This window comes from Crocodylus porosus, unplaced genomic scaffold (assembly GCF_001723895.1).
Source record: "Crocodylus porosus isolate Cpor-Errol unplaced genomic scaffold, CroPor_comp1, whole genome shotgun sequence".
Taxonomy (NCBI): Eukaryota; Metazoa; Chordata; order Crocodylia; family Crocodylidae; genus Crocodylus; species Crocodylus porosus.
The window spans coordinates 134,534,558-134,551,883 of NW_017728931.1; the positions used below are offsets into that span (position 1 = coordinate 134,534,558).

At 40.8% G+C, this 17,326-nt stretch overlaps 1 protein-coding gene across 2 annotated transcripts in view; it reads left to right on the forward strand.

Moving 5' to 3' along the window:
* UPF2 (UPF2 regulator of nonsense transcripts homolog (yeast)) overlaps nt 1-17,326 on the forward strand; it is a 95,063-nt gene that overhangs the window by 14,081 nt on the left and 63,656 nt on the right. For both annotated transcript variants that reach the window (XM_019543708.1, XM_019543707.1), the window contains exons 4-6: nt 2,333-2,493; nt 4,062-4,259; nt 6,235-6,384. In XM_019543708.1, the coding sequence (XP_019399253.1) occupies nt 2,333-2,493; nt 4,062-4,259; nt 6,235-6,384 (509 nt within the window). The remainder of the gene's footprint in view (nt 1-2,332; nt 2,494-4,061; nt 4,260-6,234; nt 6,385-17,326) is intronic.

Sequence of the window (17,326 nt, forward strand, 5' to 3'; positions counted from 1 at the left end):
GCCTGCCATGCACACTTGAATGCTTCATAATTTTTACAGGTACTATTTTAGTCTAATCATGAGGAGTAGAAGCTGAATCTGACTGTAATAAGTTAGAATTCTGCTCACATAAGCAAAGAAGCTTGGTGGCAGAAGAGTGGAAGTGCTTTCATGGTCAGTTTGTGCTTCTAGATCAGATCATGAGCAGTTGTGAGATGCATCTATGTTAGAGGCACGATCTGGGTTGCAATAACTTATTTTGGGACTAGGTTGACATCATTGCTTGTATCTGTACAAGAAACCTAAAAAAGAAGGATAACAACTGAACCTAGTAAATTTAAAAAAAAAAAAAAAAATTGAAGCTGGAGAACTAGGATTTTATTTTTTTAATAATGATACCTGAGATAATAAAGAAAGGTATAATAGCTTTTAAAAATAGTGACTTTTTATGAGATCACTTTTAATTTCAAATCAAATCTTTACATTAGGCTGTCAGTCCTCAGATTCAGAGCCTCAGGTGAATGTGAAAATGCTATGCACAGTAGTGATGCTTATGTAAAAATGTGGTTTTAAAAATACTTTCAAATTGGGACAGCATAAAGTGTAATGCACATTTTTCAAAGTTACACTTTCACATTTGATCCCCAATTTCATGGTGGGGAGGAAGGGGATTGTGTGTGGGTGGGGGCGGTTCCAGGCAACTGAGTGTTTACAAAATCTGGTGTTAGTTGACCATAAACTTTTCAATAAGAACTGGTTTAAAAAAATAAATATTCTTCTATGACATTCAAATTGTCTACAAATCGAGCAGTATGTCTGAACAGAAATGGACTTAAAAACCAAAAAAAAGGAAGGGGAGGAGCAATAATTTCCTTTCAGTATCTGAGGTGGATTTGTGGCATGATGTAGAGCTCTAAAGCTGGTATTTTTGTCAGTCTGGTTCTGGTGTGGAGTCAGTATGTAGTTTGGTTCCAGCATTGAACATCACGAGGATGCCAGCTTCTTCCCCTCAACAGGAGTAGAACAAGTGCTTCTGTGTGTTAATGCCTATCTTGCCTTGATTACCTTCACTGGCACATCTATAATTGTTCTACAAGCATTTGTCATATATAAGCTAAATGGCATGTTTTGAGTTTTCCTTCTACCTCTTATTTATTTCTTTTCCAAATAAACTGAAGCTTGGGGTAGGGGGTGCTCTGTAGATTTGGTCATCTTTTTCCAGACTCATGGTATCTTACTGCACAGAGTAACTTTTCTTTTTTTCCTTCTGTATGACTGTTGTCTGGTCCCTGAGATACCATGTGAGCATAATTTAATGCCAATGCCTAATGACCATGGTACTGTATTTTGGAAGAGCAACATTTTGTCTACATTTCACTTCCTATCCACCCAAAGAATAGTGAGGATGTGCAGAAATGAGTGAGTGAAGATTTAAGTAGGTGCTAAGTGAGCATAGCTCCATTTTTTTTAACAAGTGGTTAATAGGTGCTATTTTTGATCCATCTGCCTTTTTTGTGCTTCCTTACTGGGAGAGGAGGTTTTATTCTCAAGCTGCTAACCGGTTGTTTGAAGAAGTGGTTCGTAATCTTTTCCTTTTTTCAGACTTAATTGTAATTTTCTGATGAAAAAAGGGAACTCTAATACCTTTGGTTAGCATGTCATCCTGAAATTTGTGTGATAAGTCCATCATACTCTTCCTAACTTTAAAATTTCATTTGAAAAATATATTTTTGATTAAAAAATAACATTTGAAAAAACCGTCTGTGCTTAAAAACTAACATTTTAGTAGTACAAGAGAAGGCAGAACATACATGAGTACACCGAACTGCACTTTATTTCAAGGTTGTCTGCTCAAATTACTAAGTTAACTGGTAAATAAATGGGTTGTTAAAAGTTGCATTTCTCAGTCTCTCGGTGACGACCTTCCTCTTGCTGTTATCAGTAGTATGAAAATCTATTGTCATTACCTTCAAAGCAGTCTTTATTCTGTTTTAATACAGGTTCAACAATTTATGTTAAATATTGAATGCTAAAACTTTTGCATTACAAAAATATTTTAGGAGGAAAAGCTTTTTGCCCTCTTTTCTTAAATCTTATTTGATCAGGAGATTCTTTCCATTATCCATAAAGATGCCATGGCCATAATAAGTTTTTTGTTTATTGAACTTTGGAAATAGTTTCAACCAGATTTCTGATACTTTTGTCTTTCATCACTGCTGTTTCAAGAGTATGTGCGTCTGTGTGTGTTCCCTGAGGGAAGACTGAATTTGTTAAGTGGAGGTCTTTGTCAGGTGTTCCATATCTTTAATAAACTGAATGGCTGATTGTATTTTTTAAAACTTGACCTTTGTAGGCGTATTCTGCATTCTAAAGGAGAGTTGAGTGAAGATCGACACAAGCAGTATGAAGAATTTGCAATGTCCTATCAGAAGTTGCTGGCAAACTCTCAGTCTCTAGCTGATCTGTTGGATGAAAATATGCCTGATCTTCCCCAAGATAAACCAACACCAGAGGGTAGGGCCTCTTTAGGTTTGGTAAACATGTTATGGGCTTCACAGTGCTAAGCGTTCTATTAATGGGAGGAAAAAGCTAAACCCTCACATGGATCTGTGTTTGTTCTTAATGCTGGTTTCCTTTTTTTTAATGTTTAGGATCTTGAAATTCAGTGACGGCAGAGCAGAAAATAAAGTATAGACAAAATTGACTTTGAAATTGCTAACTAACATTGGAATATTATAGGTATCAGCTAGTTAACTTTTGTGGTAAGGTAATGGTTGTCAGTTTAAACAAAGTTGTATGTCTTGGGTCTTTTCATCACATTAATGCATAGGTATGCTTTAGTATTAGTTACTCAGATAAGTCATTTACAGACTTTTTTCCATTTTGCATGCGATAGATAATTGAAATCTGCAGACTACACAATCTGCATGTCAAATGGAATTTTCAGTGAATTATTACCAATTATTTATTTATTTATTTATTTATTTCAATTTATATGCTGCCCTTCCCAAAAAAAGCTTATGGTGGCTTACAGTAAGAGAAAATGATAACTTTTATAAAACAAAATGTTGTGCTTGATTTATAAGCTGAGTGTCACGGGGTAGGTTTTTTCTTAAGCCAAAAAACTCCAGAAATGAAAAACAAAAGAAAAAATGCCTTTTATTGCTTCTGAAATGCACATTGGATCAAAATTATGTCAGTTGGCAAAGGGTCACTGAGCCTAAGCATACCATACCAGGAAATCTCCACTGAGATTTTCAATATTTCTTCATCTTAATATTTCATAACTTCATTGGTTCTCAAACTGGGATGCTTTGTGCTTCTTTATATGTACTTTTCTATATTTATATTTTTAGTGTGTATTAAAGCTTTGTAATTTAATATAGTTTTCCAGTGAACTGATACCTCATGTTCAGGTTAAATGAAAATTACAAGCAGGAAAACTTTTCATGATGTCAGATAAGCCACTAGATGGCTGTGCATGACCTCCCTATATGCTGGAAGATTTTTTTGTGTATACAGTGAGCCCATGTCTTTTAACAAGTGCTGAACTGTAGTATTTACAGCTGGAAAGATTGCTGGAATCATGCCTAAACTTTGTCTAAACATTTTCTTGAGATTTTAAAAAGCATGTTTGGTAGGGCAGATATGACGACTGATACAGCTTCACTACCTGTATTGCCTCAGCAGTGTAGTATTCCATGCCTTGAAAGCATTTTCTTATGTTCCACAAAATTTAACAGGTTCTGCAGTTGACAGTTTCATTCCCTAATAAATGATGCTGATGTGGATACATTCTGAAAACTGTTCTTGATGGTGTAGTATGACTTTGTAATTTTATTCAGTTTGAATTGTTCTTGAACAAGATTGTCCTCAGAATGTCTTGGAAAATATGGCCAATTTTAGTAAACCAAGGTGGTACTAGGCATAGATAAGGAAACTTTTAAAAAATAAAATGTTTACTGTCAATATACCTCTTATAATGAAAAGATATGCAAGCTGTATGTATATATTTATTGCCAACTTCATTCTTTTTTGGTATGAGTATTTTGGTAATGATTTTGTATGTTCTGTGATTCCAGAGCATGGCCCTGGGATTGACATTTTTACCCCAGGCAAACCAGGAGAATATGACCTGGAAGGGGGCATCTGGGAAGATGAAGATGCACGAAATTTCTATGAGAACCTAATTGATCTAAAAGCTTTTGTGCCAGCCATCTTGTTTAAAGATAACGAAAAATATTCTCAGAGCAAGGATCCCAGCAAGGAGGAATCTAGAGGTAAAACATGGGAGAAAATGGGTAGAATAAATTTCTAGAACAACAACATTTAAGCATACTTGGTAGAAATATCAGTCTTTAGCTGAAGTAGTTTATTAATTTGATATAATGGACAGAACACTACTGTAGGATGGATGATTTTGTGCAGGAGAAATTGCCGAGTAGATCATCTGAATATGAGGTTCTTTTCATAATGGTGAAAAATGAAACCAGTTCATTTCATCAACAAGTCTAAATGTGCTTAATATTTATGGGTAGGTATTACTGTATTCACCTTCATATAAAAGAACAGACTATATTTATATTGTCAATGGAAAGAAAGCTTTTATTGGTGGCAGTTTTATAAATGCTGAGATTTGCTGACCTGAGTGAATAAATATGTGAGGCAGCTATCTTGGAGAGACCTTACAGTGAAGATAGGCCATGATTAATTCCTAACCCCTGTGTAGCTAATCGAGGTTAAGGCCCCCGCTAATTTGGGTTGGATTTTAACTAGCTTTATAGCCAAGGCAGGGTTAGTTTGCACCTCTATCTCAAGGAAAAATGCTAGAAAGATGTCTTGGTGCATAAGGACCCTTTTTTTGCACCTTAGGTTCCATATAAACTACAAAGGCTAAATACTTTATTCATGATTATGAAATGAAAAATATCAGTTAGGAAAGGAACTCAAATGTGACTGTTCTTTAGAGGTTAAATTAAACAAATCATCTGTCTGAAAACTATTCTTAATTATTTACCCATAAAGTATGTGCCACGTGAAACGTTCATCATATTTTTATTTGAAAACTATTACGTAATCAAGTATTATTTTATTTTAAGCTTTATAAAATGTAAATTTAAAGGTTATAGCTATAGTATGCCAAACAACCCCTGAAAGATTATGCGAATAGGTGAATTTTTCAGAGTTCTAGCTACAGTTAATTTTCACATTAACAAAACAAAAACCCAGAAGTGTCATTCTTGCAGACAGTCAGAAGTTCAGCTGAAAACAGTTAGACCATTTTGTATGACTTCTTGCATAATACTACTAGCCAAATAATCTGCACAATACAGAGCACAATACCAGATGGTTTTTATTTTAAAGATATGATTGTGACTTCATTTCCAACTTTTAGTGACTTGTTTTTTGTTGATGATTAGGGCTTGGTCTTTTGTGTCTGCATTTCAGAAAGGTTTAGTAGATGGTAACTACAAAATCTCCATGAAAGAGAGAACTGCTTTCCCTAGGAAGTCTCATTGCACTTTAGCTTTGCATTCTTCATACAAAACAGTGTCTCTGTTTCATAATATTATTCTATTAAATAGAATGGCAAAGAGAAGTCATGCATTACATATGTTAACTAGAGGAAACTTTACTTTATTCATAAAGGGCCAGTCTTTCAAAATTTTGCATGTAACTCAACATGCTGGATGCATGTGTTCTCCCATGTGTATTCCCAAATTGGGAATGCACAAAGCATTAGACAGTCGAATGTAATACTTTTTGTGGTGACTTTCATCTGAGGATCTGAAGTCCTATTCAGATTTAAGTTGAAGCAATTTTTTTTGAACGTCTTGTTCTGTTTACATCGTGGTGCACAATGGTATTAAACATCTGGTAAGATAGGTGTAGAACACCTGACAAACTTAGCCTGAGCCAATGAAGGCTTGTGAAGTACAGTTCAGAGCAAACCAAAACACTCAAAGGTGAATGCTCTTAAGAGATGCACATCAGAGGAGGAGGTAAAGGAGCAAAACCATTTCAGCCATGACTGGAGTGACACCAAAGGTAATAGAGAGCCTCCGGTGGCCAAATAGAACATAAATGTTTCTTGGAAGAGAAGTGTACATCTTTCTACAAGAGAATGAAAACATAAGAAATGATCCTGGAGAGGCGGGGATATTACAACAGTCTTTATGTTATTTAAACTATAATTTACATATCCTTGCACTGCATGTTATTATTAAATTGAAATGTCTGCTTTCTTTGAAATAGAGTCCAAAGATGCCAAAGATAATAAAGAAGTGTCTGGTACTGAAGATTTGGAATTGGAGCTGGAGAACATGGACATTAATGATGATCCGCTTGAGTTAGACTGCGGAGATGAGGCAGAAGATCTCACAAAAAAGCTTCTCGATGAACAAGGTAAAAAGGGTACTTGAAAAATGTTTTTAGGATTATTGCAATATTTTCTAGTTTTTTCTTTGGATGCAGCATTGCTCCAGTGCCTAATATCTACTTTTTGGGATTATTTTTTTGGAGGGAACTCTAGTTAACCGGAAGCATTTTTAAACGAGATCCTCTTCTTTCTTCATCCTAATGTTCCTGGTGGATGTTCTTAAGACAATCTTCACATACTAGTTAAGCAACCAATTCAGCTACTGGAAAGGAACAGTACCTTTTTTTTGTCAGAACAGGAACCTTTTTTGTCCTTCAGCTAGCACTTTTAAGGAGCTGTTAGGAAACAAAACTGAGGTTTGTGTGGTGAACTTTAATAAATTCTGTTTTTTACTACTCGGTACTGAGATTTTTTTTTTTTTTACTGCTGTAGCACTGAGTAAGTTTTGAGAGAAGATTAGATATCAGCGCAATTCTAGTCTGAAACATGACTCTCTAAAACATAGCATATAGGGCTCTTTCTTATCGTGTGTTGCTCGGTTTATAAATAAAAAGACCTTAAACTTGCAAATCAGATTTGAAATCTGAGAGGCTGCTTTCCTCCTTGTGCATGCATTATCAGTTGGTAATGAATATTCTTTCAGCAGTACATGTTGACTTCACTAAATTGATGTAGATGAAATTGAGTGGGATTTAACAGTCATGATACTGATGTGCAAGAAGGAATAGAATCTAGCACATGCTTTCCCTTGTAGCAATGCTGATTCCTCAGAGATGGCAAGAGTAAAAAGGCAGTAAAACAAAGTTCTCCCAGGTGATTTCTATCTAGTCTGATATTCTGTGGCATAAGCTGCTTTCTAGTGTCACCAAATTTTTCTGAAACCTTTTGGAAGGTAGAACTACACATCTGGAGTGAAGATGGCAAAGAAAAATCATGTCTTCCGTTTGTTTCTTTCTCCAGCTGATGACCTTTTCAGCATGCTCCAATGATTTGAGGAGTGTGCACTGCAATCCTTCGTGTTTCCGGAGGCAGATGCAACTGCTGCTTTTTATTCTTGGTGGGGAAGTTGATTCCCCAGATTTCTCTTAATAGTGTAGAGCCATCATGTACTAGGCCCGCATCTGTGGCCAGTAAACTCCATAGCTTCAGACAAATGGAACTTTAGTAAGGTTATCCTGAGTTCTGTTACATAATCATTTGGTTGTGCCAATGAAGAGACAGAATGAGTTGTACTTGGCTAATATCAGGGTGCTCAGACAGTGTCTAAGTCTTTACTGGGTTGTAACACCTCATCAGTCCTTTTTATCTTTTTTAAAAAGAGCTAGAGCCAGGACCAGTTCAGACAGTAATTTTTGTTTTGAAGGTAGCTTTCAGTGCATTTCTTTTACAGTATTAGGAACTTCCCATTTATCAAAAAGATACCCAGCATTATTAAATGCATGCTAGCTGTTGTGGTGTTTCACCAGCCTAGAAATAGTAATCAAGTCTTCTTTAGAGCATATCTGTCAAACAATCATAATGAGCAAAATGCAGATTATCTGAAAAATGTTTTGCTTTACTTCCCCTAATGTTTTCTGTGGGCTAGCCAGACAGCGGGAAGGAAGACACACCCTTCCTTTTTCTTTTATGAGCTGAACAGTTATGCTGCGAGCTAGGAACTGCTGTTTATGGGCTTCAGCACCTTTATCTCTTCACTATGCATTTTACTGATGTATTGTACTAGAGTTTCTATCAGTAGTAAAGAATTTTGTTTTGACAGTGAGCATGAGAAGACCCACTACTTGTATGACATCCCAGAATTCAGAGGAGAGGGAAGAAGCCTGTCACTAGGCTTCTGGACAAGGTTAAGAAAATATATTGTTAACACAGAATGGGCTTCATCTAAGAAAGTGGTCAGCCCTAATCAGGTACAATAGAACCTAAGACACTTCGGTATTTCCTAAACCAGGGGTGTTCAACCTCTGGCCCACAGAACCATGGCATCTGGCTCATGGGACCCACCATGGGTCAGGAAATTTTTGGCAGTGGGGAAGCAGTGGCAATACAGCTGTTTGCCTGCCCCTGCTTTCCCTGCCCCTGCTTCCAGATTTCCCCCTTTACCTCCCAGTAGGGCTTGGTTGGGACCAGATCATGCCCCCTGTAGGCCTGGGCCACACCCCCTTTCCTGCATTCCCTATCCTCCCCTCCCTGCAGGGCTGGGCCATGCCCCCTTTTCCTCTCGCCCTTCCCTGGAAGGTCAGAGCTGGGCCTGACCCTCACCTCCTCCCACCCCTTACCCATACCACAGGACCAGGCCATGCCTTCTCCTGTTTTCTCCCCCCCAATCCCCCTCCCCAATGAGGCCAAATTGGGCTCTGCTGTGACCACCCTGAGTGCCAGAGCAGAACCACTGACTGGATCTGGCCTATGGACAGACTGGTCACAGCCCACTGGGCAGAAAGGTTGGGTGTCACTGTCCTAGAGTACTCTGTTTGATGTAGGTATCCTATGGAAGGAAGATGAGTCACACTTTTTCATCAGATAAGCGCATTTATATAAGAGAATCTTCTCCAGTGTTTGATTAGTCATATCAGTACTTAGCAACACGTACTTGAGTTGGTGATCACTTTTCCTTTTTTTGGGGGCCAGATAATGTCATGGATGCTACATTCACTTGATTAAGTGATTGTTTCTGGGGGGTTTTTGTCTCTTTTGAGAGAGCTTGGTTAATGGAAAGTAGCAATTAATTGAAGCAAAAGAAGCCTCATAAAATATGAGAGTATAAGAACATGAGAAAAAATAGCAGTAAAGTTCAGCAGTTTGGGAGCATTTTAGGAGTGCAGGTGAGGAGAAGAGTAGAAATGAAATGAGATATGTAGGTTTGTGCAGTGAAAATTAGCTTACTGATGCACAGAAAGGTTGGGAAATAGTGAAAGCTTACCAGATCAAAACTTTGGAGCAGTAGGGGCCAACATTTTCAGCAGACATGCTACAAATTAGCCCTACACCTTCCCTGAGTGCCACCCTGATCCCTTGCCCTTCCCCAGTCTGCTGCTCTGCTCCCTGTCCTGTAAGCCTTGCCTGCTCTGCTTTTTGCTTTTGCCCTGTGCTCCCTGCTTGATCGGTTGGCCTGCTTTTTCCTTCCTGCCCAATCTGCTACTGTTACCTGACCCCTCCCTGATCTGTACATTACATATAGAAGCTGTCCCTGCCACTTGCAGCACAGGTTGTGCAGTTTCGTCACCCCTCCTTTAGAGCATGTACAATTGAGCAAGATATGACTGGTGACTATTGTGTTTCTAGCCACTAAGATAAGAAGAGAATGTCCCAAGTACAGGCTCCAAAATATAAATCCGCCATAGAATTGCAGGAAACTTAGGTTGCAAGGGACCGCAGGAGGTCAGCTAGTTCAGCTCAAAAGTAGGACTAGCCTCAGCTAGATCATCCCAGCTACGGCTTTGTCTTGCTGGGTCTTAAAAACCTTCAAGGACGGAGATTCCACTACCTCTCTGGGTAACCTGTTCCAGTGCTTTGCCACCCTCCTGAGTAAGAAAGTTTTTCCTAAAAGTTAACCTAAACTTCCCTCCACTAATAGTACTTACAGTAATAGTTGTTAGTTCAAGATTTAAGAAAGTAAGCATCTTAGTATTGAGACGTGATGGGGATGAGGGAATATTTAAGAAAAGAAACTGTAAGAATCACTTTTGCTTCAAACAATACAGAGGAATGAAATACTTTGTGAACCAGTGAATACACTAAGTGTGCTGTTAGTTCCAGCTATGAGATGAAATTAAGGAAAGTGATGCAAAACTGTTTTACAGATTTTTGTAAGTTCTATGTCTTGTTTTCAACTAAGAAGTTGGTTTTTAGTTTTATTCTGTAAGTAAATACAGTTTGACAGCTTTAAAATGTAACCTTGCCCTAGGAAGCTGCTTTTATCTTCCTAGCCCCTAGGTGTGACATTCTGTAATCTGATATTATTATTACTTATTGTAGTATCCCAGGATCAGTGAAAATGAAGCCCTGTTGTAGAAGGCACTGTATAAATGCAGAGTAGCATTCCTGGCTTCTAAAAGCTAACATTGTAAAGAGAACAGATGGCCATGGTGGGGGAGGGGATAGCACAAAATAGGAATGAATACCTCGATGAAGGCAAATGTGATTAGTTTCACTTTAATTTGGCAGGCAGAGTTGTGGAGTTAGGTAAAGAGATGTGAATTGGGAGGCAAAGTGAAGGGCAAAGGGAGGAGAGTTATTGGGGGCAGGGGAAAGTGAATGGGTGCAGACAGAAATGACAATTTTTGCCCAATCTGGCCACAGAAAGTAGTCCATAGCTGTGACCAAACACAAGTGTACAGTTGCAATCCATTTAAAAAAAGACCAATCAGGTGAAAATCTGCCCTTGTTGCATGTGGTATCGAATAAAGATGTTTCATGTGTTTGCAGAGCTCTCAGCCTGTCACTGTTTTCAGAATGGGAGGGAGGAAAGGGAGCAGGAGGGGTGAGTTCAGTATTGCTCCCCCCTCCCCCGGGGCTCTGATTCACCCACCCACCCTTCAGCACCAGTTGGGGAGCCCCAAGCACTAACTCCCTCTGGTGCCTTCCCCCCTCCCATTCTGAAAACAGCAAGCCCTGGCCACTGCTATGGGAATCTGGCTGCAGGCTCCCAGCTGGCAGCTAAATTCCCCTTCCCCCTGGAACCAACAGTGAACTTGTTTGGTCCCGGTTAACATTGCAATTCAGAATGCTTTGCAGAAATTGTTCCAAGTTGCAGCTGGTAGCTGCACTTCTGTCTGCACCAAATCTGATGGAAGAGCTTGAAGGAGTGGGCAGACAGTGGTGTGACAAATAGCCATTTAACAGAGGGCAGAGAGAGCCTGATCCAAAATTGTAAAAATTCTCTGGATGTCCCAAGTTGCTGCTTTAGGTGCTTTCTATCAGCTGGGATCTCTGCATTTCCCCTCCCTCCCCCCCAAATCTACGTGACGTGAGGAGGCCAAGGCACCACCTGGGTCTGTGTTGTTGTTTTCTTATGTAGTTTTTCTAATGCAGTTCTGGGTCAAAGAAACATTTTGGAGATTACTGTTGTTGGTTGGATCCTCATGGTCTCCCAGTGCAGTGATTTCTGCTTTGGCTGCTTCATAACGGTTCCTACAGACTAGAGTTCAGGGTAATATAATCAGCCAGTTCTACAAATAGCAAGGTTTTATCATTATTAGAACCTTCTTCCAAATAATAAACCACATACCATATTTTTTTACATACACCGTGCCTGCAAATAACACCCTCCTCCCCCTTATTTTTGAAAGGAACAGTATAGGAGACAGATTCTTCCAGAGTCATGTCCATCTGTGTGAGAGAGAGCAAGTCCTACATGGAATATGAAGTGTTCAGGAATTGTGGCACCAGGAAGTTCCTGATGCCAGCTGCCTTGCCCAGCCTCCTGGGATGCCACACTTCCTGGATACTCTGTTTGTTTTCAGGAGGCCTTACTCTGTCATACAAGGTTAGGTCCCAAACCCTTGCAAGGGCAGTAGCAGAACTGTTAGTTCTTCACTTATATAAAGAACTACTTACAGTAAAGTGTTGCTTCTACATCACAAACCTCATCAAGTACTGGCAGTGGCTCCATTGCTGCTTCAGGTGCAAGTTACAGTGCTTAGCCAGTAGCTGTGGGTGTAAGACGGTTAACACAGGACTTTACTATCTTGACAGCTGCATGGTGTACACAACATCTCCAGCCTTGTTTCTTTTCCAGTGAAGAAAACTGCTTCCTTGTTTAAAATATACACCCCAATTTTGTGGTTCTGATTTTTGGCGAAAGGTGTGTTTGTATGTGGAAAAAAATACAAGATTTATAATAATTTAATGCAAGTAATTCTGTCGTGTTGGCTACAAGGAATAGGCTAGTGTTACAAATTCATATTTACTGACCCGTTTAACCATTTTTAGTCACAGGACTTAGAGCTTTTACAGAGTTGGTCACAGTTTAAGGCACAGTTTCTAACCTTTTGTACAGTAGCTCTGTACAGTGTCAAGCATTTTCCATACTTTTGGCAGTCACCTCTCCCAGTCACTCAGTCTTGATATAGAAATCAAACACAGGATTTGCTGTGCCAGTGTATCCTTTGGAAAGCTACTATGCCATGTCTTTGCTGACTGACAACTGCAGATAGAAACTGAGATCCTGGTCTACAATGCAGTGGTTATCCTCTATGGGTGTGAGGCATGGGTGACGGATCAAAGCCATCTTAAGCACCTGGAAGATTGTCAGTGTTGCTTCAGGAAGATTGTTTGCATTAGATGGAAGGACCAGTGCACTACTGCCAGCATCCTCTCTGCACCTAACATAATCAGCATTGAGGCAAAGATCATGAAACATCAACTCTGCTGGGCAAGCCGCTATGTGCAGGTGGCTGATACTTGTTTCCCAAAGCAAGTTCTCTTCTCTCAACTGAGTCATGGTGAGAGGACCTGTGGAGGACAGAGGAAGCGCTAAAAGGACACCTTGAAAGCATACTTTAAGAAGGGTGGCATCATCCCTACAAATCAGGAAGTGCTGGCTGGTAACGGGTCTCAATTATGCTGCACCCTACATCAAGCTGCAGCCCACTTCAAAGAGAACTGTCTTGCTCAAAGCTGAGAAACAGCAGAGCACAGAAGGAAAGTGCACAGCATCCTGGCTTACCATTGTGCCTCCCACAACGCACCACTTGTCATATGTGTGGAAAAACTGGCAGAGCACGGATTGGACTCCTCAGCTACCTTTTAAAACTCACCAGTAATCAGTTATTGTTTACCTCCCGGGTTTTTTTTTGTGTTGTTTTTTTTTTTTTTTTAACCAGTTATTGTTTATCAGTAATAGGAAGAATGCCACATTTGCTTTGTACACCAATATCTTTTGATACATAATTCTTGTACACCCCAACAGCTGGGTAGCAAGGCTAGCCTGATGTTCTGTTGGCATATATCGTGGAGGAGTTCTGAATGCTGCTCCTGAACTTCCTACCCTGTTAGAGCAAGGGTGGGCAATTTATTTCTGGTGGAGAGCTGCTTAATGAATTTTGGCAAGATGTCAAGGGCCCCAGGGGTAGCCCCACCACTTGACAGGTGCCCTGTCATCTCCTCCTAGTCATCATCTTGGGACCAGAAATCCCATCCCCTAAAACCCTGACCGTTGCTCCTGGAAGTTCCTCTCCTTGCCCTTGGCAAGCCTCCTTCCCAAAAGGAGTATTTCTATCTTGGAACTAGAAAAAAAATTTATATAATAAAAATCAAACATTGACAATAACATTTTAATTTTTATTAAAAACTATTTTTGTCCTGTGTTGTGTGCATTCGTGTGGTGCCTGTATAGGTGATTGCATAATAGTTCAAAATGAGGTCTTACACCACCACACTCCCTTACAATATACAAGAGTATGGGGCGTGGGTATGGGTTTGTGGGGGACTATGGAAGTGTGTGCATGTGATATGTAGGGGGGGGTGGATGTGGTTGGGTATGCTTGGTTTGTGGAGATGTGTGGACGGGGGGGAGAATGGTTGGGGGTGCGTGTGTGGTTTGTGCACATAGTGAGTGGGGCTCCCCTGAGGGGTGTGCCAGTGTGTGTGTGGGGGGGTGGGGGTGGTGTTTGTGGGGTGTGTGATTTGTGTGGTTGTGGAGTTTGTGGGTATGGTGAGGTGTGCATGGCAGCCCCTGCGTGCACCACCGTGAGCCAGTAGGTACTGCCCCCGCCCTGCAACAGCTCGGAGTCTGTGTGCCCCGCGGTGCCTCCCCGCGACCGCCAACAGTGTGCAGCACCTTGCTGCCCCACCTGCTCTGGACTCACCCCCACCAGAGCGGATCAGCTGGAATCTGCACAGAGCCCTGACCCTATACACCCATGCCTGCTCTAGGCTCATCTGCCCAGGCTCAGCAGCTGCAGCACAGGATGAAAGCTACTGCTCAGCACTAGAGAAAAGTGGCCCCCTCTTCTGCTGCTGGGAGTTCCCTGCTGCTGGTGCCCAGCACCTGCACTGGGCTGCCCTGCATCTGCTCTGTGCTGCCACCACTGACCCATAGGAGAGCCCGGAGGCAGTGGTGATGGCAGCAGAGATGCAGTGCAGCCTGGTGCAGACTCTGGGTAGCTACAGCAGGGAACTGTTGGGATGGTGAGGGGCTGCTTTCTCCCCCGCACTGAACAATAGCTTTTGTCCCATTCTGCTGCTGCTGTGCCTGGGTGGGCAAGCCCAGAGCAGGTACAGGGCACACAGGGTCAGGGCTAGGATCAGCAGTGGTGATAGCTGAGAGGAGCTGTCTGCCACCTGGGTTGGCTAGAAAGGCAGTCCAGCTGCAAAGCTGTCCCAGTTGTGTTGTGCACCCAGGGGGTGTGGCAGGACACGCCACGGCTGGACTGTGCCTAGGCTAGGGGACCCACGGACCTGCTGCAGGCCAGACAAAGAGCCATCGCAGGCTGGATCTGGCCTGCAGGTTGTGTTTTGCTCACCCTTGGGCTAGCAGAAGCTTTCTTGCTTAAACATGATTTTTTGTCTGCTAATACCCCATGGTCAGACTTCAGTGGCAAGTTATGGGGAAGCCACTTTCTATCTTATAGGACTCCTAGGAGGAAATTTAGTAACTTCTTGCCTAGACCAGATACATGTTCCAGGATAAATTTTTCTGATAATGATCCCAATAATAGTTTGTAAAAATGCATTCTAACAATTTTTACCTTTTGCTTTTGTACATATTGTACTTTTACCTTCCTCTTACCTCTAGGTGCTAGGAAAATACCAAATTTACTTGCATACCACACACATTCTCCACAAAGCAGCCCTCCAGAAGGGGGGTGCATAACTTAATCAGGGAAGCTGCTTTTTCTGGACTAGAAGCAGGATGGCACAAAACAAGCTGTCCTTGAGACTCACGGCCAACAAAATGGTTGTTGCTTCTCCCTGGGGCTGCAAAGAGAAGGGGTAAAGTTCAGTGTTAACGCTCTTACTTACAACCATTGATGGGGCAGTAGCTTTTCGCTGGAAAGCCACTGTGATAGCTGATGGGGATGAGCCGACTCCACTGCATCTGTATAGATCAGACGCTTCAGTGGGATTTTTTGGTACTTTTATCTCAAGCAGATTCAATTGGCTATTAGATAAAAGCGCCCAAAAGCCCCACTGAAGTGCCTGAGCTATACAGATGTTTGAACTGGGTCCAAGTAACATGCTGCCTATTGTGGGCATGCAATGGGCTCTGCACGGGGGTTACGTGGAGTTTAAAGAACTGGAGGTGGATTTGTTTTTTTTTTCCTTTTTTACGTCTGTAAGCAGCCTATACATTCCCAGGAGGACTTAAATCTGTCAACGTGATCAGCCACAACTCCGGACAATTTTTTTTCATTCTGCCTTCCAAAAATAAGGTGTTTTGTTTGTGGGGGTGTGGTATGTGAGAGTATGGCAGTTGAACAACTCATTTCATGTTACTGAGCACCGGACAAAGTTGTCAGCTTGGAATCTTCCAAAGTAAATGCAAATGTAAGTCTTTTTTTGATGTTATGATAAGTCTGTCATTATATAGTAGATTTTTTGCAATGTATTACAGGTATATAAGTAATGGATGATCTTTCCTCTCCTAAAAGCTTAAAAACTCTTGCTTGTTTAAAATCATAATAGAGTGGAGGGGAGATGTGATCAGAACTAAAACTTCTTTTTGAAGTATATGGTTACAAGGAATTGAGATCACTTTTATTTTGCTTCAGTGTCATGCTTGCCTTAGGTGAATTTTAATTTTTTTATTTTCAATATGCTCAGGCAAGAGAGAGGCAGCCGATAGCACCGGAGCTGCAAATAGTGACGGGAAACAAGCTGAAAGAAGTGAGTTCTGAGGTGGCATTTGAAGGAAAGGCGGGTGCTTGGCACGTGGAAAGAATGAGTCTGTATTTGGAGGGGAACAAAGGGGACATTGAAGAAGAGAGGAGTGGTCATGCTGGAGGGCACAAGGGGCTTGGGAGCAGAAGGAAGTTTGTGTTTAAAATGTTTTTCGTATCCAGGAATCTGCAGTAGAGGAAACCATTTAGAAAATGAGTCTGAACATTTACCCATTATTCAGTATCCTGTTTAGAGAATTAGTAAAGCTGTTGTTGGAACAATAATAAAAATCTTTTAAGATCAGGAAAATTCTTTCTGAGGGAATAGATGGCTAGCTGGGTTCTGGATACTTTAGTAAGCAGTGCACTTGGTAAAATTTAAATACATATTTAAGTGGTTTGCTGAATTGGGACATCAGCTTGGTACCTTTTAAAAATTATCATGTGGTGGTTCTTAATTATTAAATGAATTAGGTGATTTTAATCCAGTTGCTAGTGGACAGGTGCTGCACTGCAGAGCAACTTCTATAATGTTACCTACTGGAGAACTTTGTGGATTTGCTCAAATGAGACAGCCTGAGTCTGTGTCAACTGTGTGAAAATAAGAACAGGAAAGTAAGGAGACATTTTTTGAACATATTTGAAGGAGATGGAAAAGCAATGACCTCCTTTTCATCTCCAGCAAAGAGTGAAAGTTACTTTGGCCTATTTAGCCAAAGAGTTATTTAAAATGTTGTAGGAACTTTTGTGTAACTGGGGAATACTTCAGGAAGTAAAGCACAGGTGACTGCATATCTTTTACTTCTCCATACCTGGAACATTTGATGTATCTATTAATGAGGGCTTGTTGGAATAGCAGAACATTTACAATGGACCCCAGCATCTTTTGAAAAAAAACCTAAATGTTCAGTGGCCATCTCCCTCCCATGTTTAGGATTTGGCGGTCTAATACTCGCAAATTCCACTGGTGCTGGATTACCTCTGTTTTGGAGATTGTGGCCTCTTTAACATACATTTTGATGAAACCCTGCATTTTTTGAAAGAAGCAAAAACTGCTCTTTTCTCCCTTTTTAATCTTCTACAGGCCCTAGGAGAAAGGAAGTCAGATCATAAAGATATTCTAAAATAGGGGTTCCTCATAGTATTG